The 25825-nt window shown below is 38.8% G+C and overlaps 1 protein-coding gene across 1 annotated transcript in view; it reads right to left on the bottom strand.

Annotated features, from left to right (window-relative positions):
- The window catches only part of ttn.2 (titin, tandem duplicate 2), a 219604-nt gene that overhangs the window by 122033 nt on the left and 71746 nt on the right, over positions 1-25825 (bottom strand). The window contains exons 67-97 of the mRNA XM_028024223.1: positions 25535-25816; positions 25172-25450; positions 24324-24611; positions 23747-24034; positions 23352-23642; positions 21985-22272; positions 21196-21300; positions 20831-21116; positions 20572-20755; positions 20014-20097; positions 19628-19895; positions 18430-18690; positions 17325-17534; positions 17149-17226; positions 17016-17042; positions 15949-16005; positions 15818-15862; positions 15627-15674; positions 15049-15105; positions 14410-14481; positions 13896-13949; positions 13730-13810; positions 13528-13590; positions 12638-13321; positions 12034-12186; positions 11740-11844; positions 11466-11564; positions 1360-1425; positions 1087-1170; positions 933-1004; positions 604-648 (exon numbers count right to left, since the gene is read on the bottom strand). Coding sequence (XP_027880024.1) covers positions 604-648; positions 933-1004; positions 1087-1170; positions 1360-1425; positions 11466-11564; positions 11740-11844; positions 12034-12186; positions 12638-13321; positions 13528-13590; positions 13730-13810; positions 13896-13949; positions 14410-14481; positions 15049-15105; positions 15627-15674; positions 15818-15862; positions 15949-16005; positions 17016-17042; positions 17149-17226; positions 17325-17534; positions 18430-18690; positions 19628-19895; positions 20014-20097; positions 20572-20755; positions 20831-21116; positions 21196-21300; positions 21985-22272; positions 23352-23642; positions 23747-24034; positions 24324-24611; positions 25172-25450; positions 25535-25816 — 5004 coding nt within the window. The remainder of the gene's footprint in view (positions 1-603; positions 649-932; positions 1005-1086; positions 1171-1359; positions 1426-11465; positions 11565-11739; positions 11845-12033; positions 12187-12637; positions 13322-13527; positions 13591-13729; positions 13811-13895; positions 13950-14409; positions 14482-15048; positions 15106-15626; positions 15675-15817; positions 15863-15948; positions 16006-17015; positions 17043-17148; positions 17227-17324; positions 17535-18429; positions 18691-19627; positions 19896-20013; positions 20098-20571; positions 20756-20830; positions 21117-21195; positions 21301-21984; positions 22273-23351; positions 23643-23746; positions 24035-24323; positions 24612-25171; positions 25451-25534; positions 25817-25825) is intronic.

Below are 25825 nucleotides of genomic sequence, written 5' to 3'. Positions count from 1 at the left end.
ACTCACAATGCCCTCATCAAAACAGATTTTCACTTCAAATTGGACTGGCCAGCTAATAATGTCTCCCATATTTAAACTTCAATTTAGAGGAAAAACTTCCCATGATTACATAAACCATGATTTAACTTTTATATTCTCCTGTTAGCTGAAAATGATTATAGTGCAAAAGAAAGATGTAAGGTAGCTTTACATGAAAACTATCACTCTCTGATATAGACCTGAATTTGAACTTGTTTTCTCCCTGATTGAGAAGCACGAAAAATGCAATCTGATGCAAAAAGAGAGCAAATTGCTCGCTTGTACTGTACTTTAAGGGCGTGAGTGTGCTAGCATGTCACACGTGCTATTTGTCTTCTAAGTAATACGCTGTAACATAACAGAAAATGGAGCTGAGAGTGCAAAGAATCAGGGTCCATTTTCTTAAAAGTCAAATATCTGATTAGTTGAGATGCTTATTTCTCAAGTTAATACCAAGTAATTTCTGTACTGAGCATAACAAAGCAGTAATTAGTGATGGTTTGCTTTGGCGCCCAACATTGTGTTCAGGTGTAGATTTGCTGCCATCTGCTGGTTGTTTAGAGGTAAAGTGAGAAGTGGTCTTACCTTTCTGGACTCCTCCCGGTGTCTGAACAGGTCCTTTGGTTTCATCTAATACAAAAGGATAGTGAAGAAACTCATTAGGTTTTGGTTATTACTAACAATATGACTCATTTTCCTTGAAGACTGTAAGAAACATTTAATTATCTCACAGTAGAGGTGAAGAATTAAGGTGAGATATAAGAAGATGTTTAAAAAATTGCATGCTTTTGTTGCACGGAAGAGGAAAAGGTCAACATGACCCATATTAGTAAAGACATCTGGTGAAATAAGAGGTTTTAAAAGATGGATTTAACTGAAAAGATAAAGAGGATGGTTCTCTGAAGGTCCTCTACCTTTCAGAGCTGGCTTTTCTTCTTCTGGAACCACCTTAGTCGGTTCTTCAGCCTTCACAACAGGCTTGACCACTTTCAAGAGCAACATTAGATTAATCAGATGTTTGGCAAACTAGCATCCAAACACTTCTTCAACCGTTTTCTGTCTGAATACCTGGTTTTGTTTCCTCTGGTGGAGGGATTTTCTTTTGAGTAACTTCAGGTCTTTTCGGGGCTTCTCCAACTTTTGGTTTGATTTCTTCAGGTACAAAGAAAAGATGAAAATTTACACAAACATCTTAAGAACATGCTTATCTGAACTCAGAGAAGTTTAAACCCAAGAGATCATTTTCTGACCTCTGTGTTCAGGATAAAGTTTCAAAGATTTGCTTTTTTCCAAGAGCGCATTCTGTCACGAATGCCTTTAAAACCAAACAATGTTGAGTACCTTCTGGAGGAGGAGCTGGCTTCACTTCTTTGGGTTCTGGAGGCAACTCCTTCTCCTTCACAACAACTTTAAAGATAAACAAGACAACAATCAGACAAACATTCAGACTGAGGTAAGAACTCAAGCACGGCAAAGAAAAAACAGCCTTTAGGCAGCTGGAAGACCAAACAACCTCACCGCTCTGGTTCACACTCACATTGTATAGAAGAGTTAGAGAAACGGCCAGGGGGAAAATCCAACGCAATCTAACTGCGTTTCCATTACAAATGTGTGCAAAACTTTGTTGATATTCTGCTGATGGGGGGAAAAAAACATATTTCACAATTGAGGTGCTTCCATTAAATAAGATACAATTAAAATCACACATGAATAAGTTAGTCCACACAATATTTCATTAAAAAACTTACAGTGCCATCATCCTCCTACCTGTCATTTTCTTTGTCTTTTCCCTAAGTAGTAACATCTGGTTGTTCATCACATGACCGGTATGACGCGAAAAAAATGTTTCCATTGCAGTTTTGCAAAATACACTAATCTCTTTAAAGGCTAAAAACCTTTAAAGAGATTAGTGGCTAAAAGGTTTTTAGCCTTTAAAGCCTTTAGCCTCATCTTAACGCAAAAGCTTTATCGAAATACATGAGTTTTTTCAAAAGTCTCATGTTTCCATTAAGCAAATTTATTTTTGTAATTCCAATTTGCATAATGAAATGGTAAGTAGCAAATTTCCATTGATTTTACAATTACGCAAAGTGGAAATACAATAATAAATGTTTATAACGGAAAGAGACAATTTACAAAAAAAGAACTCACATTTTTTTAATCAAAAGTTTCTGTGCTAGAATCAGTCGGTTTTTTGGCTTTATTGAAATTAGTATATTTCACAAAACTGCAATGAAAACTTTATTTTTATTTTGCATCACACAAGTCATGTGATTACCGAATGGATGATAATATACTGGTGGAAATGACAACATAATGATAATGTCACTTATTTTTTAAAAAGATTTATGTGAACAAACTTATTTATGTGATTTTAACTGTTTTCCTCATTTAATGGAATTACCACAATTGTGAAACTGCGTTTTTTCAGCGTTAGCAGAATATCAAGAAAGTTTCGGACACATTTGTAATGGAAACGCAGAAGACAAGTAAAGACAGATTGTGCTTGAACAGAATGGGTGACATGACATGGAGGTCCTTCTGGACGGTGATATGGATGTGGAATCCCCACAGGAAGTGATGTTGGGTGCTCAGATCAGAAACTTGTGCTCAGTGATAGTTTTCCTCCTCTGTACCTCTGGACGTTTCTTGAAGAAAGAGATTTTCTTTCTCTTCTGGTTCCGCAGTCAGACCCTTCATTTCTGTCATGGACTGCAGCCCTTGGCGTTCTGTCTCGGTTCTGGTTTCGTGTGTTTTTGGAAGCATTGAGTGGATGTGTGGTGTGGTTCTGGTGTGTTCTGATGGGTGACCAGTGGTGCTAACTTTGGGTTTATCTGTTACTGAGGGCTCAAAGTTAGGCTGACCTTCGGTTAGTTCTCTCTCTGCTTGTTTGTCTTTACGTTGAACACCAGCAGACATGTTGGGTTCAATTGGTTGCTCTGACGTCTTTGAATCTCTTGAATATTCTCTTCTTCCTTCAGTTGTGTCCGATTCTTTAAACATCACATCGGGTGTAGACGTCAGAGAGACTTTTTTCCCTCCACCAATAGTTGCTGCCTTTTCTTTCGCTGGAACCGTCTTTGCCTGAACTGTAGCATCAGATTTATCTTCTCTATATGCAGTAATTTGTGAAGAAAGGTCTTCTGGACTGATTGGTTTGTCTGATTCATCTTGACTTTGCAAAGTTTCTGCTTCAACAAATGATTTTCTTCCTGTTTCGAGCTTTAGTTCCCTAATATTCACTTCAATCTCTTCAGGTTGATTTAATGCATGTATTTGATCTTTTGTGGATCTTTCTATCAGAACAGAAACATCACTGGATGTGTAAACAATTTCTCCTGGTTTAAAATCTAATACTTGAGAATCAGGGGATATATATGTCTGTATGTCTAGCATCGCCTGTGTGCGTGCATGCATTGATTTTTCATACGCCACATCCATAACCGGCGTCTTTGAAACTTTTTGCTCTGCTTCCTGCTGCTCCATCATTGCAATCTGGGAAACATCATGAAAATAATCTCTAACTGTTTCTGTTTTAGACGTTAAGCTTTCGATTGGTGATTTTTCTCTACGTTTCACCCTCTGTTGTGTTTTATCTTCACTAGCTTTGTCTGTTGTGAGATTTTTCACCTTCTTCTCTACAGCCTCTGGACTGACAAGGTCAAACATTTTCTCCGTTACCGTTTCAACATTTATCTCCAAGTTATCAGGAGCTGTGGATCTTTGTAAACGGTCTGATTTAAAGTCGCCAACATCAGTGATGAGATGTTTTTCAGATGGTATCTCCATCAAAGTTGCAGCTGCGACTGCTTTCTGCTGTTGTTTTGTTTCTGGAAAAAGTTGGCTAATTTCTCCATGTTTTTGTTTTACTCTTACCATCATGGAAAGTTCTCCATCTTGTGTTTCGGTTTGGTTCACACGTTTGGGAGGAAATGAAGCTGGTTTGTCAAGGATGTTAACTTTTTCAAGAGGAACCTCCTTGGCTTCTGGTTCTGATCTAACTTGAGATTTTAATTTGTCTTGCTCTACTCTTGTAGGCAGCTTGTCTGCTCCATCTTCTACCTTTATTTGTTTAGACTTCTTCAGAGACGAGGGTTCATTGTCATCTATGGCTATACCAGATGTTTCGAAGGCCACCTCCATCACAGGAGCCACAGAAAGTTTCATTAATGTTTTTGGTGTTTCAGCTTCTTCAGCTGGAGTAAAATGTCCATATTCCTGTTTGAAAACAGCTGCCTTCCACTCTTTGTCTTGAAATTTTGTATCTTTTTCTTTCAGAGATTTGGATTTCTTTCTTGCAACATCTTGTGTAATTTCTGTCTGGTCCAACTTCTCCTCTTCAGTTGCTTCTTGTGAAATCTGGCTGGATTTTTCTGTTTTCTGTCCTTTTCTTGCAGCTTCAGTTTCTGCATTTGAGTTTTTCATCTCCTCAGCTGGACGAGTTGTGGTGGTTTTGTCCATTTCAGTAACTTCTTCTGCATTTTCTACATCTCTTAGCTGTTTCTCTATTGAAATATTTCCCAGAACTTCAGTTTTCTCTGGTTTATTAAAGATCTTTAAGTCTCTGACCCTATCGTCAGTATCTTCTGGTCTCTGTTGTATTTCAGCTTCTTCCTGTCCAACAGGAACCTCTGTTATCTTTCTCTGCACTTTTTCCAGTTCTTCTTGTGTTGGTTTAAAACCCTCTAACTCATCAACTATCTCCTCTGTGGCGTGACCGTCTATAACTGCGAATGTTTTGTGCTTTTCTAACTGAGATGAAACTGGTTTAGGTTCCTTTGAAGGTTCCTGTTTGGATACATTCTCTTCAATCCGAGATGCCTGATCTTCTGTGTCTTGAGCCTTAAGAGATGACTGAAACTCATCTGTCTTTCGTAACTTCTTGGTCGTCAGGGCTTCCTCTGTTAATGTGCTCCCTTCAGTTACCTTTTGGTCTACGTGAACCTCTTTCCTAACTGAAGTTTCTTCTATATTAGCTGGAACATCAGCCTCATCTAAGACTTTTACTTTAAATTGCTGTTTTGTAGATTTTCCTCTTCTGTCAGTTTTAGTTTTGTCTTTATCTCTGACTAACTTTGGTTGAATGTTTTGGTCTGTTGCCTCTACAGTTTGGTCCATTTCCTTTATTTCCTTTGGAAAACCCTCAGCCTCACCTGTTGCAAACCCACCTTCTTGGATTTCTGACAGATTTTCTGCAGGTTTTTCTTGCTTCGTGGCTCTAGGTAATGGTTTGTCAGTTCTGTCATTGACAGAGGTAAGGTTAGCTTTATCTAAATAGCAGATGGTCTTTGACAGGATTTGCTTGTCTTCAGTTATGATCTCAGATGTCGATTGTTCTGGAGAAACTTTCAAAGTTCTCTCTTTAACTACACTGGTTTTTATCTGGTCTTGTTCAATGATCGAACCCTGAAACTTGCTAATTCTCACTTTGGGTAACATATCATCATCTGTTGGTTGAGATATTTGTTCTTTATCTTTGTCAAGTAGATCATCTTTAATAACTTTTCTGCTTTTATTCATTACAAGTGAAAATTCTTCATCTGAAATATCAATTGTTTGGGGAAACTTTTGTTTTTTATTCTCTGAGGAAATAAAAACCTTTGGAGAACCTAAATCTTTGGTTTCACCAGATGCTGACTCAGTTTCTTTGATGTTTGGTGGCTTAGGCGTTTCTTTATCACCAACTGTTGTTTTGTCTTCACTGACTGTTAGTTTTATGGGTTTATCCACAGCTACTGCTGGTTTTAATGGGATATGTCGGCCCAAAGCATCTGTTGATTTTGCAGACTTGGATAAAACCGACTCCTCTGGGGAAATATCTGTCTCTTTTACTTCCTCAATGACTGAAAACTCAGATTGTCTCATTTCTGGTAGTTTCTCTGTTTCCTTAACATTTTCTTCTGTGTTTATTTGTGAAACTTTTCTTTCCATTTGTTCATGTGTTGCTTGTTTCTCTTTAATGGCAGAAACTTTCAACATTTTATCTGTAACTGTACTGATGTTTATCTGGTCTTGTCTAACTATTAACCCTTGAGGTTTGCTCATTCTCTCTCTAGTTAACGTTTCTTCAGCTGTCTGTTGTTCATCACTTTTTCTCATTTTCTTAGTTTTAACTGGTTTTGATGGGATTTCTTTCTGTAAAATATCTGTAGAGCTCTCAAGCTTTGAGAAAACTGATTTTTCTGGAGAGACGCCAGAGAAATCTTTCACTTCTTCAATGAGTAAAAACTCAGATTGTCTCCTTTCTTGCATTTTTTCAGTTTTTTTAATGGTTTCTTCTGTGTTTATTTGTGAAACTTTTCTTTCTACTTGTTCCTGTGTTGCTTGTTTCTCTTTAAGGGGAGAAACTTTCAACATCTTATCTGTAACTTTACTGATGTTTATCTGGTCTAGTCCAAGGATCATCCCCTGATGATCTTCAGATGCTGGTTGTTCTTTTTGCTCATTATCTTTTGTTGTTTTCTTAGTTTTAACTGGTTTTGATGGAATTTCTTTCTGTAAAACATCTGTAGTGTCCTCAAACTTTATTAAATTTTCTTCCTTTGGAGGAAAATCCTCTTCATTGATTTCTTGATCATCAGTTAACTCTACAGGTTGTTTTGAGGTCACTTTATTTTGTTCACCTATGTCAGCTATTTTGTCTTTGATTGGCAGCCCTTCCTTTGTTAAAACTGCTTTTATTGGTAGTTGATTATCCACCGCATCTTTAGTCTTCATTAGTTTTTGTCTTTTCTCTTTAGATGATCTTGAATCCTTCAGATCACCGTCTACTTGACTAGTTTGCTCATCAACTGCCAGTAATTCAACTTCTTCTAAACTTTCCTCTTTTACTTTTTCTTCTTCCTGCACACTTTTAGTCTCTTTAAGAGGAGAAACTTTAAGAGTTTTATCTTTAACTGTACTAATTGTCACCTGATGTAGTTCAGTAACAGTTTGAGTTTTTGTACACTCCTCAGCTGGATGTAGTGATTTCTTGTCGATAAACCTCTTAACTGTTTCAGGTTTTCCATCTTTTCTAAGCGTCTCTGCTTCAGTTTCATCCTCCACTGCGATGCTTTGTGAAGGTGCCTTTTTGTCTGAAGTTTCTTTAGTTTTAGCAAACCTCTGTCTTCTGATCTTGGTGGATAATGATGTTTTCTGAGGAACTTCCTCAGGAACTGGGAACTCCCTGTCTGGGACTATGTGCTGCTTTTCAGAAACTTTGACTTCACTAAAAGTTTCTTTGTCTTGAAGTGAAGTGTCATCTTCACCTAATGTCTGCAGTTTTGGTTTCTCTGCAGCTTCTTTCTTTAAACACCTGGTACTAATGTCAGCGAGTTTTGATGAAACGTTTGTTTCAATGACCTCACGTGAATCAGTTTCATGAATTTTTGAGTCTAGCTCTTTCTGAGGAGCTCGTTCTGACACATACTGTTCTGTCATGACAGTTATTTTTGGTTTGTCTTTAAATTTCTGGTTTGTAATTAATCCATTTGCTGCAGAAACATTAAGAATTTTATGTTTTCCAGTTTCAGCATCTTCTTTCGGAAGTTCTATGTCTTTGGGAACCAATCTCTGTCGTCTATGTTCATTAGGTTTATCCTGAACTGTCACATTAATCTTTTCATCAGTTGAAGGAAAAAAGCCCATTTCCTTTAATCCCTCAGTAACAGATATTTCTTCAGTTTTTTTGTTGGTTTCTTGTGTCTCAGATTCAATATTCTTGCGTTCTTTAACTGGACCTTCATGTTCTGCACATGATGCTCTTTTCTCGTCCTCTACAAGAGCTGTGAATGATGCTGAAGGTTGGAAAAATTGAACAGTTGTGAAGAGAAAGCACCATGAGGCGGTGCCAAGAGATTAGAAACAAACAGACACAAACAGCTGGGGTTAAATGATCAATAATAAAGAGGTTAAATAAAAGACGATGGTTGTGGTTTTCTACCTTTCTCCACTTTCTTTCCTTTTGTCTCAGCAGGTTTGGAAGGAAGCTTCTTGAGTTTGTCTTCAGTTTCTTTAAAGAATAATCAAATTAAGATTTAGGTTTGGACATTTAAGAAAAACAAAAGAGAAACAAAAAAACAACAAAAACATCAACAGGCAACAAAACAAACTCAGAAACGGAATAAAAAGACCGAAAATGATGTTAAACAGAAGAATGGACGTGAAATGGTGACCCCGGGTGGTTGCTCAGGATATTACACAGAGAATAAACAACCTGCAACCAACCAGAGTCTGATGAAACGGTTAAATATGACATAATGAATGATGGTACCTCCAGCGGCTGTTTCTGAGGGAATCTTTATCTCTTGTTCTGGTTTTAAAGAGACTGAAGGTTTCATCTGATCCTGGATTAAGAGTTCCTGCTTCTGAGGAGGAACGTCTTCGGACTTCAGCTGCTCTGCTTCTGGTACAAACTTCGTAATAAACTCCAGCTCTGTGACTGAGGTCTCTAGTTCTGCTTTTACAGAGCGGTAGTCCGGTTTTACATCAAACACCGGTTCAGATTTCACCTTTTTCTCTTCGGTTAGCTCAAACGATGCAATCGATTCAGTTAACTCTGATTTAATTTCTGTCTTTTTCACTTCTCTGTGAGTTTCTTCTCCTGTTCTGCTGAGTTTTTCTGAGATTTTCTCAGATTTCACACCGATAACTTTTAATTTTTCACTTGTTTTTCTTGCCAACTCTTCTTTAACTGAACGTTTTTCTTCAGTTTTGCCTTTGCTCCTCGTTTCGTCTGCTGGTGATTCGATCTCTTCAGATTCATCTTCCGTCACTTTTGCTTTAACTTTCTGTTTTATCTCAGAGATTGTAGCAGATTTTCTCTCCTCTTCCTGTTTCCTCTGAGTTTCTTCTGGTTTCTCAGTTAGAACTGGTTTTGTAGAAGAAGAGGCGTCATGCAGCGACGCCAAGAGGTGAGAATAAAACACAGAGACAAACATCAAACGTTAGAGGGATTAATAGAAAGACTGATGATAATCCAACCGGCTGGATTTTATCATCAGGACTTAAAAACGAGGATGAGGTTACAGTAATCCATCTCGTTTTCAGACGGTCGGTACCTTTTTCAACAGGAACAAAGACTTTCTTCTCCTGACGAATCTTCTCCGTCTTCTCAACTACAGGTTCTTTTATTCAAGTTTTTTTTAGTCCAAGATGGTGAGTTCGAAGAAGATTGTTATAAAGAAATAAAGTTAAGACCGTTAGAAACAAACACACAGAAAGATCCAGAAAACACAAAGATTTGAGAGTTTAAAGAGACGTGGAAGACGTTCTGAAACCAGCAGCAACATCTGGAATTTTTCTGATTATTACACAAAATGCAGGGTGATTTCTTTTGTAAAGATGTAGAGGAGACAACAATTCTGAGTATACCGTGTAAATACTCAGGTTTAAAAGTGAAAGGCAAATAGATGTCAAATGATGCCTAAATGTGGATAAAAGGTTCAAAGAAGTTCAGCTATATTTGATTTTCTGAAGTCAGTTTTGCTGTCAAGTTTAAAAATTAACACATTTCAAGGTTCTCTGTTTTAAATAATTAGGAGAGTATGATATTTTATAGTTCTTTGATTCAACTTTTTATTGTTGTGAAAGATTGATTTGCTAATATTTAACATCTGAAGTTCACTTTCTCTTTCTTTTTTGTCTTTACTCCACTTTTTGAACCTTTTTCTAATTAATTTCACGGTTTTTATCACTTTCTTTTCACTTTCTTTTCCCTACTTTACTATCTGTCCTACGTCATTTATTTACATGAAAATTAGGGCTGTCAACATTTACACAAGCGACTCCTCAGAATTAAACGCATTAAATTCCTTAAATTTAACGCGTTAAAATAACATTACACAGAATAATTGGACTACATGGTTTTTCTCATCTTCCCTCCAAGTTTCTGATCCTCTCTAGCGCCCCCTGGTGGCACTCACTTGGAAAAACTGTTATAGATATTTGTCATACATACAGCTAAAAGAAAAAAAATTTAAAAATACAAAAAATTAAATAAATAGAATAAATTCATAATTACGAGGATAAAGTCAAAATAATACGAGAATAGAGAAACAATACTACAACTTTATTCTGGTAATACTGACATTTTTCTCTCGTAATATTTATTCTCGTAATACTATGACTTTATTCTTGTATTAGTTTCACTTTATTCTCATAATATGACATACTTTTGTAAGTTACTCTTGTAATTTTATTGTTTTTTTGTTTTCTTAACGTGGGCCTAATACTCCGTAGACGACACCAATTTATTTTATGTCCATTTTACACAAAATGAGTTAACAACTTAAGAAATTAAAAAATGTGCAAAACATTATTGATTTTTAATAATTCAAGGCAAAACTGAATTCAGAAAAAACTTATAGCTGAATTTGTCTGGAAATTTTTAAATTTCATTTTTTCTTCTGTGGAGATGTTCTGTAATATTTAACCGGTTCTGTGTTGAAGCTGATGAATGCTGAACTCAAAGAGACGTTTCATGAAGAAGACAAAGGAAGAAAAAGAGTCGATGTTTTTGTCATCTGTACCTTTCTGAAGAGATTCTTGTGCTTCTCGTTTTGGTCCGACCTTCTCAAGTGTTTTAACAGAAACGGTTTCACCTTCAAAAGTTTTCTCTGCTTGTTTCTGTGGTTTCACTTTGTCAACTTTCTCAGGAGGTTTTTTCTGACTGATCACCTCTTCTTCAGCCTTTTTCTGAGGAGGTTTAACCTCAGGCTTTGTCTCAGGAATTTTCTCTGGGAGTTTTTCAGGAATTTTCTCTGGGAGTTTCTCAGAGACCTTTTCTGGACGTTTCTCTGAGATTTTTTCTTGAATTTTTTCTGGGATTTTCTCTAGAACTTTCTCTGAGATTTTTTCAGGACGCTTCTCTACAATTATTTCTGGACGTTTCTCAGAAATTTTCTCTGGGTGTTTCTCAGAGATTTTTTCTGGAAGTTTCTCTGGGATTTTTTCTGGAAGTTTCTCAGAGATTTTCTCTGTAAGTTTCTCAGAGATTTTCTCTGGAAATTTCTCTGGGATTTTCTGTGGAAGTTTCTCAGAGATTTTTTCCGGTATTTTCTCTGGAAGTTTTTCTGGAATTCTTTCCTGTATTTTCTCTGGGATTCTTTCAGCCACCACCTTCTGTACAATTTCCGGTTTACTTTCCGGCATTTTCTCCGGAGTTTTTTCCTTCACCTCAGCTTTCCTCGCTGCCGTTTCAGATATTTTTCCAGGTTTTTTGCCCAACACAGCCTCCTCATCAGGCATTTCCTGGGCAACCTTGTCAGATTTCTGTTGGGGCTTGAGAGCTTTAAGAGGGTTTGACAGAAAAACATGCAGAAGACATGACCATAAAGAAGAAGAGAATGTGCTAACGCACAAAAAAATGTTTTAGATCACTCATATGGTCTTTTTTGTCAAGCAAAGCAAAAAAGAGAGGTTAATTTCCTAAAATATAACAAATTTTAAAACCAGCTTAAGAGTACCTTTGTCCTTCTGAGCTGGCTCTTCTTTGGGAGAAGCCGCTTTAGGTTCTGGTTTCTTTGCTGCTTTCGGGAGATCAGGAACTTTTTCTTCCACGGGAACTTTAAAGAGTACCGTTCACAAACATTACAAGACTTTTAAACGTCAGGGAATGTAAAAACACTCCACTGAGCGTCACAGACAGACACAACTGAAACAAACACGGCATGCACCCTCATCACCACAAAAAGAACTTCAGATTTTAATGTCAGGAGCTGCAGAATGAGCTTCGGATACCTTTAACTGGCTTCTTCTGAGGTTCTTCTGCCTCTTTCTGAACTTTCTGTGGGACTGAAGGAGGTGGAGGAGCAGCCACCTCCTTCTTTACTGGTTCTTCTGGCACTTTAAAAAGAACAAATTACCCTCTGTCACTATGGTAAATGAACCTAAAGGCAGTCAGTTCTCTCAAAGAAGGAGGTAAAAAAGGTTAATAAGACACAATCGGACTCAGACGAAGATTATTTTCTGGGTTAAATAATCCAGAACTTTGAGCAAACGAAGGAGGGGTTTGTGGTAGAAGGTGTTGTGTACCTTTCTTCTGAGGTTCCTTCGGTTCTGGTGTTGGTTTTGCAGGTTCTGGTTTAGGAGGTTCAGGTTTAAGGACTTCTGGTTTTGTTTTCTTCGGTTCTGGCTTTGGTTTTGGAGCTTCTGGTTCAGGTTTGATCTTTGCAGCCTCTTCAGGGGCTTAAAGTGACATTCAGATGGTTTCAGACCAAAGATAGTGAAAGAATCGCTTCCACATTCGAAGCTAAACAGTTTGTTTTCATACAACCGTGAAAACTCAACACACAGATACAAACAGAGCAGAACAGACAAGAGCTGAAACAATTAACTGGATTAATCAATTATTGAAATAATCGTTAACTACTTTAGTAATCGATTAATTGTTAACGTGAGTACACAGACTCTTAAAATCTGTACAAAAAATATATATACATCTTGTATTTAAGATAAAAAAACTTTTGTCTGTAAACATATTCTATCCCACCTTCTCAATTGACAGTTTTAAGTAAAAATGTAAATGAAAAATCTGCAGAATGTATCAATTTTTTTTTTAATATGGTTAATTGATTAATCGATTAATCGTCAGAATAATTGAAAACAAATAATCGTTAGTTGCAACCCTAGAGCATACCTTTGGATGGAGGAATCACTGGCTTCCCTTCTGGTTCCGCTTTAGGAGCTGGAGCAGGTTTAACCTTTGGTTCTGGTTCTACTTTTGGAGCTGGAGCAGGTTTAGCCTTTGGTTCTGGTTCTTCTTTTGGAGCTGGAGCAGGTTTAGCCTTTGGTTCTGGTTCTACTTTTGGAGCTGGAGCAGGTTTAGCCTTTGGTTCTGGTTCTTCTTTTGGAGCTGGAGCAGGTTTAGCCTTTGGTTCTGGTTCTACTTTTGGAGCTGGAATAGGTTTAGCCTTTGGTTCTGGTTCTTCTTTTGGAGCTGGAGCAGGTTTAGCCTTTAGTTCTGGTTCTACTTTTGGAGCTGGAGCAGGTTTTGCCTTTGGTTCTGGTTCTACTTTTGGAGCTGGACCAGGTTTAGCCTTTGGTTCTGGTTCTTCTTTAGGAGCTGGAGCAGGTTTAGCCTTTGGTTCTGGTTCTTCTTTAGGAACTGGAGCAGGTTTAGCCTTTGGTTCTGGTTCTACTCTAGGAGCTGGAGCAGGTTTAGCCTTTGGTTCTGGTTCTTCTTTAGGAGCTGGAGCAGGTTTAGCCTTTGGTTCCGGCTCTGCCTTTGGAGTTGGGGCGGGTTTGGCTTCTGGTTCAGCTTTGGGCTTTGCTTCAGGAACCGGTTTCTTGGGCTCAGCTGGAACCTGAGGTTTGGCTTCATCTTCATTTATGCAACATAAACATTAACTGATATTAGAGTCTGAAGAAGAGTTTTAAAGAGGGTGAAGACTAAGAAGAAAGAGGAAGATTAACAGAAAAGCAGACACCAGCGAAGTCCAAACAGAACAGAACAAACCCAGATCAAACATCATGAAGAAGTTAAGAGGTTGAAACTACAGATGGGAGCCACAGAGAAGAAATACAGACCTTTGGTTGGAAGTCCGGGCTTCTCTTTTGGAGCAGCGACTGGCTTCTTCACCTCCTCTGGTTCTGTTAGACACATTAAAACAACAACTAAAGGAGCAGAATCAAAACATAAGAGCATGAACCCGCATTGCAAGGAAAGTTAATGTAAAGATAAACAACAATGAAGAAAAACATTGAAAATATTCAGGCAGTAGTAGAATACCTTTGGGAGCAGAAACTTCCTTCTTCTCTGGGACTGAAACTGCAGGAACCTTTTCCTCTACTGGCTTCCTGGCCTCTGGTTCTGCAAAGTTTTAGTTAAATAGGATGAGCATTTTCAAGAATACTTAACAGCCCACACATAAATCCATCCCTGAACACATTCATACTTTTCTTGGGTTCCTCCACAGCTGCAGTCGGCTTCTCTTCGGGCTTCTTCTCAACTTCGGAATAAAAATAAAACACAAACCATGTTAGGAATAAATGAGAAGTAATCACAGGTGAAGTTACTTTAAAACAGGTCAGAAATAACATCCCAAAAAATATAAATATAAATATGCAATTCTCTTTTGTACATTTCTGTCATGATACAGGTCTTAGATTTAATTGACTATGGTCTCAAGAATGTCTTAAATAGTCTTAAGTTTGAGCTGGTGAAACCTGCAGAAACCCTGAAATCTGTAAATTTTGTATCAACTGTCCAAACTTTGAATGATCAACATGTGGCTGAGCTATGGAAATCCAAAGAGGGAGGAGTTTTCAGTCTTCTCATCAGAACTGTATCACTACCTGAACACACGTTGATTATTGTGTCGTTGGAAAAAGATATTGCAGAAATAATACAAAAAATAATAATCTTAAACTTAATTAGAGGACATAAATCTTAACGGAGCTCTGTGTTACCTTTAGCTGGGATTTCCTCCCTCACTTCAACTTTCATAGTCTCCACTTTTTCTTCAACAGCAACTCTGGCAGCTGAAAGAAGACGCAGCAACACAAAGACTTATAATCAGTGTCTGAAAACATTTATAGCTACGACAGAGTATTAGGCCACGCTAAGAAAGGAACCAAAAGAAAAATAAAATTATGAGAACAAAGTAATAAAATTGTGAGAATCATAGTATTAGGAGAGTGAACTTGTATCAGAATAGTCATCATTTCACATGAATAAAGTTGTATGAGAATAAAGTCGCAATAATATGAGATATTATCATCGTTTATCATATGATATGAGTCATATCATATGAGTCACAGTATTACTAGAATAAAGTCATAATATTACGACTTTATTCTCCTAAGACTTTATTCTTGTAATATTGTGACTGTATTTTCATATGATTTCAACTTTATTCACATAATACTTTGACTTTATTCTTGTAATTAGATTTTTTATTTTTCTTTGCGTGGCCCTAATACTCTATAACACATAACATCAAGAAAATCCTAAGAAAAATCTGCTTGGTAGAAAACATTCTTCGATTTTGTGTTAAAAAGAGGTTATTACAAGAGAAAAAAAGAGCAAGGTAAACACAACGGTGATACCTTTAGTCTCTGAAATCTGTTGTGTTACAGTCTCTTCTGTCCAGCTCTGATACTCGACTGAAGATGATCAAAATCACAGAAGTAACAAAAGACAAACATGAGACATTGTGGAAACAGTTTGACATAAAATAATGAAACTTTCTGACGTCTCAGAGGAGAAGAACAAACCAGTTTACACCAGTAGAAGAAATCTGAAGTTAGCATAAGTGGATACAATCATTCCACACATATACTGGGTTAAATTTAAAGGTGTGACAACACCAAAAACACCAAAGATAAGGAGTGTTAGAGGAAGAAGTGAGGCACAAAACGAAAAAAGAAAATCAGGACAATAGCAAAGTTTATCCAAGACGGTGATATTAAAATGGTGATGAAGGAGAAAGGAAGAGGGTGGAAAAAAAGAAGCAGATGTGGGTCAAATCTACCTGATAACTCCAGAGACTTCACTAAATAAGAACAGATTTTACTAGCTACATTTAAATGTTATTATTTTTAATCCTAACAGGATGAAAATATAAACGGTGCTGGTTAGATGGTTAGAAGCTGATGACGAGGATGAGGAGGGAGAAACATGGTACCTTTCTGCTGCACCTCCTCTTCGTACTGATACGAATATTCAGCTGATTCTTGTAAAGAAAAACAAAACATTTAAGACCCCATTATTAAATAAAAATATGCTTAGTTTTGTTGTTAATAAGGTTTGAGTTAATCTGATTAGTCAAATTTGAACAAATTATCCTCATGTTAAGGAAGATTTCTGGATAAGTACCTCTCTGTTCGATCTTTTCTTCATACTGATAGAACTCAGCAGATTCTTAAAGAAAAACATTTTGGGTCTGTTAGCCACGAAGAACCGTTTCAGGTTTTATTTTAGTCCCTGCAGCAGTCTGTGAATCTTACCTTGAATTTCTTCTGATGAAGGCACTTCAGGCCTCAGAACTGAAGAGTCTGGGAAATCTACACAATACGGAGAATGGTTCAAACCAAACAGCTTTCCTGCTTTAAATCTCAACTATCGTTATCTGTCTTTTTTTACCTTCTGAAACATTTTATACCAAATTTAATAATACATTTTGGAATAATTAAATTTGAAAACAGGAATTTAAAGAACACAGAAATTTATGACAATGATCGATATCATTTTGGCCATATCTGTGTTTTTGGTAAGTTGTTTTTGGTTGTGTTAATGTTTCATCCGGATATTTCGCACATGTGCACAAAGCTGGAGGGCATAAATACTATTGCACTACTTGCCATCCATTGCAGCGCTGCCGCGGTAGAACAATTCTTCTAACAAAATGAAACCTGGAGACGTATTACTAATTTAGCACAGTGCACCAAAGCAAGAGAAAACATAATGCAAAAAAACCATAGAAGAATCTTGTGCGCACTTTGCTCATGTCCCTTTATGATGCTAAGCTACGTGTGTTCAGGCTGTATAGTCACGTAATTTTATTATGAATTATTGCTACTCTCACTTGAGTAAAATTTCTGGATGCTTCACTGAATGAAGTGTTTTAACCAAAAATTTACCAGATGTACACCTGCAGTTTCAAAAGTTTCATATTAAAATAAATTGATTTGGAATTTTTTTTATTTATGCTTAATTTTGTTAATTATATGAATTATTTTCATTTTGTTCTATAAAATACCAGAAATTCCACAAAACTTTAATTTGGTCCATCTGTTTGTCATTTTAAACATTAAATGTACTCATATTACAATCAGTTACTCAGTACTTGAGTCGCCTTTTTACAAAATACTTTTTTACTCTTGAGCAATTTCTTGGGTCTTTCTTTTTACTTTTACTTGAGTAAAAATTTGTTGAAAAAAAAGTGCTCCTCTTACTTAAATACAGTTTTTCTGCAAATGTGACGTCACATCTGAGTGGACAACACGAGTTTCCAAAAGTGTCCCTTCTGAATAAAATTTACCAGACGTAATTTTCTGAATAATAACTCACTCACCTGTCGGTACCATCGCTAATTCGATTTCTGTGAAAAAAAAAGAAGAAAAAAAAGAGTGCGGTTTGTGTTAAAGTCTGAGATCGTCCAAAGCTGATCAGAAGCAGAAAAGTTGGTGCCTGACTAATAACTGTACCTTTGCCAGACAAATAAAGCTCAGCTGTGCTCTTAGCCTCTCCTCTGGGCTCCAATCTCACAATCACTGAGTACACGCCTACATGGGATTAGTGATGAAGACACTCAGGTCACAAAGAACAGCAAGAGGAGAAAAATCTGCAGGCGGCCTCTGGAGCCCGGTTGGGCTCTACACACCTTCGTCTTCAATGGTCACATTTCGAATGACCATGAAATGTCTCCTGCCCTCGCTTCTGAAGTTGTACTTAGTGCATTCTTTCAGTTCCCACGTGTCTTTGTACCAAGAAACGATTGCGTTGTCGAAGGACACCTCGCACTCGAAGGTGGCCGACTGGCGCTCGTTGACTTCCACGTTGTGGATGCGCTTGGTGAAATGAATTTGTTCGGCTAAAACAGATAAAGACGTGAATGGGTGAACGTGACAGTAACTGGGTGGCAGTTTTTCACCAACACAACAGCCACACGGTTAGAGACGACCACCAGACGGATGTTGATGGAACGTTATGATAACTGGTTGTTGTTGAGGATGACGGTGCAAGACGATCATGGAGGATATTAAGACAGAATACATCCAAAAAGAAAAGGAAAAAAGAAGGCAAAAGCCAAATAGCCGACATTAGTTTTAGGGTGTTTTCACACCTGATAGTCCAGTAAACTCGGTTGGATTGGGGACCAAAAGTGCAACATTTGTTACATTTCCAGCTGGAGCTGAGATCGTCCAAAGCCTAATACTCTGTCGTTAGCTCTTCCTTCTTCAAGCTGACCTATTTTGTGTCATTTACTTTTATTCCTCTTTTATGTTGTAACAAAATCTTTAATATATGTATCTGAATGTATTTTTACACATTTAAAACTAAAATATACAAATTATTTTATTTTGCTTATGTATAAATTTATTTAACTTTTTTTTTTTACTTTACTTTGCAGTTTACAACACCTGGTTATTTTATATTATTTTGATTGTAATCTGATGTTACTTATAGTGTTGAAGATCTTTCTATGTCCTGTTATTTGTTAAAAATAAAGTACATTTACTTTAAAACTATTATTAAAAAAACTGAGACCGAGGTTTGTAAGCGGACCTGTTTGATATTTTGCACTGCATTAAAGTTCGATTATGCGCTGACATCTCCCCAAACCAACCAGACTTTCAGGCAAACGGACTGGAGTTTGATTAAATCTGGACTGGTGTGAATTCACCCTTTGAGTCGGATGAAATGAAAGAGGTTAGTAATCGGGCAGAGCATCCATCACGTCTACAGGAAGGTTTCCAGGTACAAACCTTCCACCTTGAGGTCCGCCGAGGACTCCAGGTGCTGGTATCTGCAGGAGTATCTGCCCCAGTCTTCAGACTTCAGGTCTTTGATCAGAAGCTTCTGAACTTTGTGTTTCACCTCGGACGAATACCTTCCCTTCATCTCTAACTGCTTTCCGTTTTTAAACCACTGAGCCTCGACGTTAGGAACAGACAACTGACAAGACAGAGTGCACGCCTGGCCTTCCTTACCCGACGTGTCCTGCAGGTGCTTCTCCACCTCCACCTCTGAAACACAGAGAGAAGAAAATTCAGCTTCTGCTCAGACTGGAAACTCAGTTTGAGATGCAGGGGTGTGTCCAGGCAGGGAGCGGTTTCAAAGTATACCAAAATATGAAAAAGTCATGGTTTCAAAACCACTAAAATATTCTGTCATACTGTTCCTGCAGTATAAGTACAACGGAGTATTAGGACCATATATACAGCATATATATTTAAACATTACGGGAATAAAGCCAGGATATAAGAATAAACTCATAATATTTCAAGAATAAATTCATATTGCAAGAATAATGTTGTACGTGAATTAAGTCAAAATAATACGAGTATAATCAGTTTAAAGTAACAATATTTCAAGAATGAAGTTGATATTTTGAGAATAGTCATAGGAGAATAAGGTCATAATATTATGAGAAAAAAGGTATTATTTTGAGAGTGGCATTAAAAAAATAAACTCCTACATGAATAAAATTTAAATAATAAAAGAATAAAGTCATAAATAATAATATGAGTATAAAGTTGTATAAGAATATTTTTGAAATATTTTGAGAATAGCCAGATTATGAGAGTAGTTGTATTATTATGACTACATTCTTCTTCATTTTTAAAATTTTTTTTTAGCACGGCCCTAATATTCTGTCCTTAGATCTTCCAAGGAGAATTAAAGTTGACAATGACAATAGAGATTATGGCTAATTTTAATTTCTAGTCAAAGTAACATGTCTGCCCTAATTGTTCTTTTCAAACAGCTTTAGTTCTGGCAGCGACATGGTGACGATAAATCCACAATTCATTAAACATTTAAAAGCAAATCACCTATTCACATTAAAGCATGATAAAGAAAATGCAAAATAACACATTTTAGAGCTGTAATCATAACGCCGTGATATGTTATCATACTGCTATAGTTTCATACCGGCCTATGCCTTGTTGTGTCGGTACTGACCCGTGACGGTGAGCTTGGCGCTGGAGATGTGCGGCCCACACACCACCCGGTAGTTGCCCTGGTCAGACGGCTGGCACCTTTTGATCTTGAGCAGGTGGCGGTTGCCGCTGATGCTGATGTCATATTTGTCGTCTGTGTCAAGCTTCTGCGTGCCCTTGTACCAGGACAGCGTGATCTCTGGGTAGTTGATCTTGATCTCGCATTCAAACACCGCCTCTTCGTTGGTGAAGACGGACTGGTTGGAGATGTCCTTCACTACGGTGACAGGCTGCAGAGGCAACAGGACAATTATCTCTCATGACAGAAACTGCAACAATTTCAAAGCAATACTTTATTATTTCCTCAATATTTTTTTAACGTTGAAGTGTATAACGGTGTGTCCTGACCTCTGTCCTCTCCATCCTCTTCTGCAGGTCGGCCACCAACCAAGCCATGTCCTCATCTGACTCTCTGTCTCCACGTTCCACTTCCTGTCAACAACAACGGCATTACTCAGCAACATCCTCAAATAAGAAACCCTGGACTCCATAAACACTTCTTCTTATCAAGTATGGTTTCTCTTGCAAATATCTTAGTACACTTGAAATAAAACCAAAAAAAACCTAACTTACAAGTGACTTTTCAGTAATATATAAGTGCTTGTTTCCAGTAAATACGGTACTTCCTTAATATTTATTAAAAAGTACCAGTTTCACTGGCAGCAAGACAGTTTTCTGATATTAATAAGTGAAATATTCTGCCAGTGTAATTAATACTTTTTAATAAATATTAAGGAATTATTGACTTTAAACAAGGTCCTTTATCTGGCTGAAAAGTTACTTATGAGTTAGTTTAGTTTTATTTTAAGTGTAATAAGGTATTTGCTCTAGAAAGAAAACTGAAATACTTGGTAAGAGTTTGTGTGTTTGCAGTGAGAGACGAGCAGCAGACTGTGGGAGCCTCACCGGTCTTCCACTTTCTTCGCCTCTCTCTTTCTTGAGCTGCTCGATGGCCTGCAGCAGACCTCTGTAGTCGGTGATGCCGTACATACGGGCGTATTTCTCGTACTCTTTGGGGTCGACGTTTCTCAGCAGCTCGACAATGTCGATGTCCTTCTCCTCCTGAGGACTCTTCTGCTTCGATGGCGTCCTGAAGGGACACAGATCAGATGTTAGGCGTTCGTTCTCACAGATTTCAGCGGAGAAAGTTCTTGAATGAACTCACTTCTTCAGCTTGGCTCGGAGGTCTCCCTCTAGTTGCGGCGCCTCTTTCTTTCCGTCAACGTGCATGTCGGCGTTGCACTCGATCTCGCCGTGCTTGTTAGAGGCAACGCACCGGTACTGACCCGAGTCCGACTTGGTCACCTCTCGGATCTCCAACTTGGACTCCTGGCCCTTCTGCACGATTGAGATGCGGCCGCCGTGGGTGAGTTGCCTCCATTTTCCCTTCATCCACTTCACACTTGGGATGGGTTCTCCTCCAACTTTAGCGATGAAGGTGGCAGTTCCCTCTGTAGAGAGAGAGGTGGAGGTTAGGACAGGAAATAAACACTTTCTAAATATTTCTGCTCTCCACTTTGATGGTCTTACTCTCTGTAACGTGCATGGATTTGGGTTCCTCAATGAAAAATAGATTATCCAGTTTTTTGGTTGGAGCTGCTGCTGGAGTCTCAGGTTTAGCTGCTCCTGGTTTCTCTGTAAGACAACAACACAAGGAAACATGTTGTTTTTATTTTTACCTGCTAAATAAGTAGTGAACTAAATACACAACATTCATAGTCAGATTTCTGCAGACAAATAAATGAGTAAATTATTGTAAATGTAAAAAAAAGTATCCTGCAGGTCTGCCAAATAAAAAAAAAAAAACAGCAAACTATATGCTAAATTTTTTATCTTTTTCTGGATTTTTTTTGTCTTTTTAGCAACAAGATCAGGATGTGGCTCACTCTTACTTTACTTTACTTTACTTTTGCTCAAGACTGTGTTTTGGTTCCTATTACTAATAAATAAAATTAATTAATGAATTAATTACCCTGGATGAATACTTTGTGTTGCACCTTATCCAGTATCAATGAAAAAAATCCGCCACAAGAAATTTATAAGTAAAATATGCACAAGTGAAATGTATGTTATGTGAAATGCACTTAGAAACTTTTGGTTCTAAGTGAAATGCCAACGGAACAAACACTTTTTCATCAGGACTAAGGAATTATTGACAAGCTCTTAAATCTTGCTTAAAAGTTACTTGTCAGTCAGTTTTCTCTTATTTGAGGTGTAATACGACTAGAAACTAGACAAGAATACTTGGTAAAAGTTTGTGTTTTTGCAGTGAAGGTTTAGATACTGGCTGAGATGATCAGGAGGTCATTCGGGTTTTACCTTTCACTGTGACTTTGGCCTTGCAGAACTCGGCGCCGGCTTCATTTGTAGCCTTGCAGAGGTAATCGCCAGCATCATGTTTGGAGGCTGAGCTGATCTCCAGACTGGCTGTACCATCAGAGAAGCCGAGCCTGATGCTGCCGGCTGAAGAAAGCTCCTTCCTGTCCTTCATCCACTGGACCTTCAGAGGAGCGGACCCGCAGACGTGACACCTGAGGCTCAGCTTGTCGCCTTCATCCACAGTCACTGGTTTGAGTGGAACATCAAACACTGGAGGCTTCTTGGCTTCTGCAGATGAGATAAAATGGTTTGAACTCAACTGCAGACACAGGGATCGGTTTAATCTAGAAGCGAAACTTCTGCACCATGGTACCAATGGGTACCATTTGGTACCATTTCAGTCTGTACAGCACATTTTTACAAAAGACAAGTTTCTGAAAAGGTATTAAAAAGTCAGAGTGGGCCTGTGGGCAAAGGCTGTCAGTTTGTCACACTGAAAAAAGAATGAATACCAAAAGATTTGTGATTTTGGTGATCCTTTAGCTGCTTGAAATAACAGACTGGAAGACATCAACAAGACATAACAGGCAACAACAGAGACAGGAACAAACCAAATAACCAATAGGAACAAATTTTAAAAAAAGAATAATTTTAACCTAGTAAAAGTGAAGGAAATTGAAGGGACCTATTATGCTTCCATCAACATGTTATGATATGGGGAATGTTACTCCTAGATAATGAGAATTTAGCTGTTTTAGGGCCTCCTGTCACTTTAAATCAAAATAACTCTTGTCTTTTCCAGTGCATGTACAGCACATACAGCAGTAAAACCAGCTGACCAAACATGCTGGAGCTTCACTTGGGTTGTTAGGTGACTGGATTAACTCTGCTGGGGTTGCTAGGTAACATAAAGTTTTTGAAACAGCTCATTTTCAAGACGCCAAAAAACATTAGCTTATTGCCATAAAACGGCCGTGTAGATTTTTTTTGGTTTTTTTTACCCCTCTAGGGGTCTTTTGTGGGCTTTAGTGTCCCTTATATGACAGTAGGCTGACAGGAAACGGGGAAGGAGAGGGGGGAAGACATGCGGCAAATATCGTCGGGTCCGGGAGTCGAAGTGTAGATTTTTTAAGCAATTGAGCTGTTTGTAGAAGCAGTGGAGAGCCAAATGTTAGTACAAAGAAATGCAAACTGTACATTTCGCATAATAGGTTCCCCTTAAAGTGTATCTGAACTATTACTTCTAAGAGGAATCTAACTTCTTTTACAGCCACAGGTTGTTTTTCTTTGTAATATATAAACTTTTTTTTTCCTCTTAAAATGTTTGACACATCAGCCGATGAGTGAACTTTGAACACCAAACCCACCCAGGATGCCCACAGTGACGTCGCAGGAAGCTCTTCCAGCTTCATTGGAGGCCTGGCAGGAGTACCTGCCGCTGTCGGTCACCTGGCTGCTCTTGATGCACAGCACCGCCACATTGCTCTTAAAGCTGATATCGTATTTGTCAGAGCTGTGGATTTCCTTGCCGTCTTTGAACCAGCTGACCGAAACGGGCTGAGAGCCGGAGACTCGGCCCTCAATTTTTACCAGTTTGCCCTCCATGTCTTCGATGTGCTCCGAGGGCTTTTTGGTGAACATCGGTGGATTTTTACGCTCTGAAACCAAGAGGGAAAAGAAACGATGAAGAGAAGAAGTGGTTACTCACCTAAGACTTCCCTTCAGATGGGTTTGAGGGTTTTGGATGTGAAGACCAAAATACCTTTGACAGAGATGTCAGTGGAACAAGAGTCCTTCCCCATGTCATTGGAGGCATGGCAGAAGTATTTCCCTGTGTCACCTTTATCCGCCTTCAGTATGGTCAGGTGGGCGGTGTTTTCCACACAGCTGATCTTATAGTTCCCACCAGAGCGGATATCTTTATGGTCTTTGGACCATGTGACTTTGATGGGAGCAGACCCGGTTATGTGACACTCCATTTCGATGCTGTCACCCACCGTCACCTCCCGCGGTGACAACTTTCTGTCAAAGACCGGAGCGTATCTGGGTTCTGCAGACCCGCGAAGGAGCAGCAAGAAGATAAAACAAGAAATCTTTAGGTGGACTCCAACTCTTTCGACACACTGCTACAGCACAGAAAGTTTTCTAAACCCTTTACTCTCCACTGCACACATTGTCTTAACATCAGTAGTGTCCAAATACTCCTGCTTGATCCAAGTTCATAAACTCAACTGTATCTAATGACACTTCTAACCATTTGTCATCAAAAGCAGAGTTAAACTAAGACCCAGAATCCTCTGCTTCCTTTGCAAACATCCTACAGTGGGACTATAACAGACCTTGCATGGTGAGTTTGGCTCTGCAGGAAGTTGAGCCAACACTGTTGGTCGCCACGCATGTGTACTCCCCAGAGTGCCTCATTTCGCCACAGCTGATCTGCAGCACAGCCGTGTTGTCGTCATATAGCATAGAGAACTCGCCTCCCTGCATCAGTGGCTCGCCGTCTTTCAGCCATGACACCTCAATGGGTGATGAGCCGGCGACACGGCACTCAAAACGCACCGCTTGACCTTCTGTCTCCTGCAGGCTGGTGATCTTTTTGGGGAAGGAAGGAGGTGTTTTGGCCTCTGGAGAAAACAGAGGAACAGTAGATGTCAGAATGTTTCTAAATTCAATTCTGTGTTGTCTTAGGGTGAATTCACACCAGGCTGTTTAGTCCGCTTTATTCAAACTCCACTTTGTTTGCCTAGAGTCCAGTTCGTTTGGGGAGGATGTGAAAGCTTAGTCACACTCTGATCTGGACCCAAAAAGTGAGCTCTGCTCCGTTTAAAGGACTACAAAAGCAGGAAGCAAACTATAGCACAGAGCATTCTGAGTAAATAAAACCAAAAGAAATGCGAGTTTAGTGCTAACAGGAGAAATGATGACAAAAGAGAAATCCTACAACCGCAAAAATCTGATGCTACTTTTTCACATTTTACGAAGAAGGAAGTTGCGCTTAGTGTCTTCAGAGGCTCTTGTGTAATTTCCTTCTGTAGTTCTTGGTGCAGTGCCACCACAGGCAGGTTTTTCAGTTAGTTTGGTTCATTTGACGCAGTGCAGTGTGAAAAAGAACCAAGAAAACAACTGAAAATATAAGAAATGTTCCAATAGTCTATGGGACTATCAGGTGTGAAAACCTCCTTACCGAGAACATTGAGTCTGCAGGTGGAGGAGGCAGAGCCGATCTTGTTCTCCGCCTTGCAGGTGTACTCCCCAATGTCAGCTTTGGTGGCTTTGCTGAGCTTCAGACTGGCGACGCCCTTTGAGTACTCCAACTTACAGCTGGAGCTGGACCGCACTTTGCCGTCAGCCTTGAACCAGGACACCTTGATCTCAGGAGTCCCTGCCACCTGGCACTTCAGACACACAGCATCACCAGCTGTCACCTCCATGGGCTCCAGAGATTCAACAAAGTATGGAGGCTCTGTTGACACAATGAAACATGGTAGTGAGAACTTCTGGGATTCTTCGGCAGAAGAAAGTCATTTGGATTTGAAGTAAGACTAACCCAAAATGGACACAACAGCTTCACTTGTGTCCTTTCCTGCGTCATTGGACACCTGGCAGCTGTACGTCCCTGCGGCCTCCTTGTCGTCTGTGCTGAGACACTCCAGGATGCAGGAGCTTTCCGTCGTGGTGATGTTGTATTTGTAGGAAGCAAAGATCTGCTGGCCGTCTTTGAACCAGCTCACTGTGATCTTTGGAGTTCCGGTGTACGAACACTCGAGCGTTAAAGGTTTGCCCTTCTCGACTGACACGTCCTTCAGCTTCTTAGAGAAGGCTGCCGGTTCTGACAAGC

Source organism: Xiphophorus couchianus, chromosome 7, assembly GCF_001444195.1.
Source record: "Xiphophorus couchianus chromosome 7, X_couchianus-1.0, whole genome shotgun sequence".
Lineage (NCBI taxonomy): Eukaryota > Metazoa > Chordata > Actinopteri > Cyprinodontiformes > Poeciliidae > Xiphophorus > Xiphophorus couchianus.
The sequence above is the reverse complement of the archived record's forward strand: the minus strand, read 5'-3'. Positions and strand labels throughout refer to the sequence as shown.